Source organism: Pinus tabuliformis, chromosome 6, assembly GCF_031772625.1.
Source record: "Pinus tabuliformis cultivar Carrire ecotype Pingquan chromosome 6, CPIR1, whole genome shotgun sequence".
Classification (NCBI taxonomy): Eukaryota; Viridiplantae; Streptophyta; class Pinopsida; order Pinales; family Pinaceae; genus Pinus; species Pinus tabuliformis.
Window position 1 is genome coordinate 131,287,182 of NC_142292.1, and position 1,325 is coordinate 131,288,506.

The following is a 1,325-nucleotide window of genomic DNA, read 5'->3' on the forward strand; positions in this document are numbered from 1 at the left end:
TGAATGTTCATCATGAATGGAAGAAATGGTGGCCATGAACCAACTGATTCTGGAAGAGTCCTCCGTCTCGAATGTCATCTCGAAACGCATGCCCACTTACAACCCTTTTTCGTCCCTGCGTTCGCCTTCGCTGCTTTTCATTTCTTGTTCTTTCTTTTTATATTATATCGCCATGGATTCACGACCTACAACTGTTTTAAGCCCAATAAATAGCTTGAAGCGATAATGGCTTCAGCTACAGTGAAGGACGTGAATCCGCAGCACAGCGATTTTAGCATCGCTGAATTTATCAAATCGTCGTGCCAGGTCACTCGGTATCCGCAGCTCTGAATACGCCGCTCTGTTTCGTCGCTTCTGAATACGCCGAATCTGGTCAAGGAGGCCATGAACGTGAGCCTCATTAATGCCCGAATGGTTTCCGTTGGGGTAGCAGGCCTAAAAGGTAGAAGAGCCGAGAGGAGTGCAAGAGCGGCGCTGAACGATTGTATTCAGACTTTCGATGACACTGTTGATGAGATTCAGAAATCTCTGAAGGAGATGGAGCAGCTGCAGCGCAGAAACTTCAACCCTCAAATGAACGACATGCAGACGTTTATGAGTGCTGCCCTCCTCGACCAAGACTCCTGCCTCAACGGATTTGAGGATCTGAAGGCGGCGGCGTGAACGGGAGGTCATGATATCTGGGGTTGCATCATGCCTTGAATTTTCCAGTCAGGTGACGCTCGTCGTGGATCGTTACCAACATTCTGTAGTTTATCGACAGTGTGAACTCTTTAATATCGACGTTGTGACTGCAACTTCCTTTGGTAGAGAAGGAAGGGGACAATGATGAAGTTCATTCGACCTTCCTATGATGGGATACAATACTAGACCTTGATGCTGACAATGATTTAGATGATGGAGTTGGGCCTAGTGCGGATATGAGGGCACAGAGCAACACCGCTAGAATGATGATCATGTTGGCGTCGAAGTTGCTTTCCCCCATGTACAGCCCGCGCGACGAGCCCTCAGAAGTCTTGGGTATAGCAAGGATGATGCCGGATCCAACACTAAGCGTCCCGTGGCCTAAGTCCATTCCATAAACTTTCTAGAATGCTGCAAAGTTATCATTCTCCAGGTTCTTGGAAATTCCTATAAATCGGACCAAAAGTCGCTGCTTCCACTGACTTTTCCTGCCGAAAACACCATTCAAATATCCATCCAGCGCGAAGGTTCTAGCGGCATGCAGGGGATCCATTATAGATTGGCAGTGCCACACACCAAGTCAACGCGCTAACTCAGCCAGTCCGCGCCACGGAGATAAGGCCATCGTTAACAAGTTTCCA

General features: G+C 48.2%; 1 protein-coding gene across 1 annotated transcript; it reads left to right on the plus strand.

Annotated features, from left to right (window-relative positions):
* The first annotated feature begins 384 nt into the window (after positions 1-384).
* Positions 385-663, plus strand: LOC149257708 (pectinesterase inhibitor 6-like). The gene has a single exon (XM_089384823.1). It carries the CDS (start codon positions 385-387, stop codon positions 661-663), a length of 279 nt encoding a protein of 92 aa, XP_089240949.1.
* The last annotated feature ends 662 nt before the right edge of the window (positions 664-1,325 follow it).

What these genes read in the sequence shown, in the direction of transcription:
- LOC149257708 (XM_089384823.1), top strand. Translation starts at nt 385, where the DNA reads ATGAACGTGAGCCTCATTAATGCCCGAATGGTTTCCGTTGGGGTAGCA.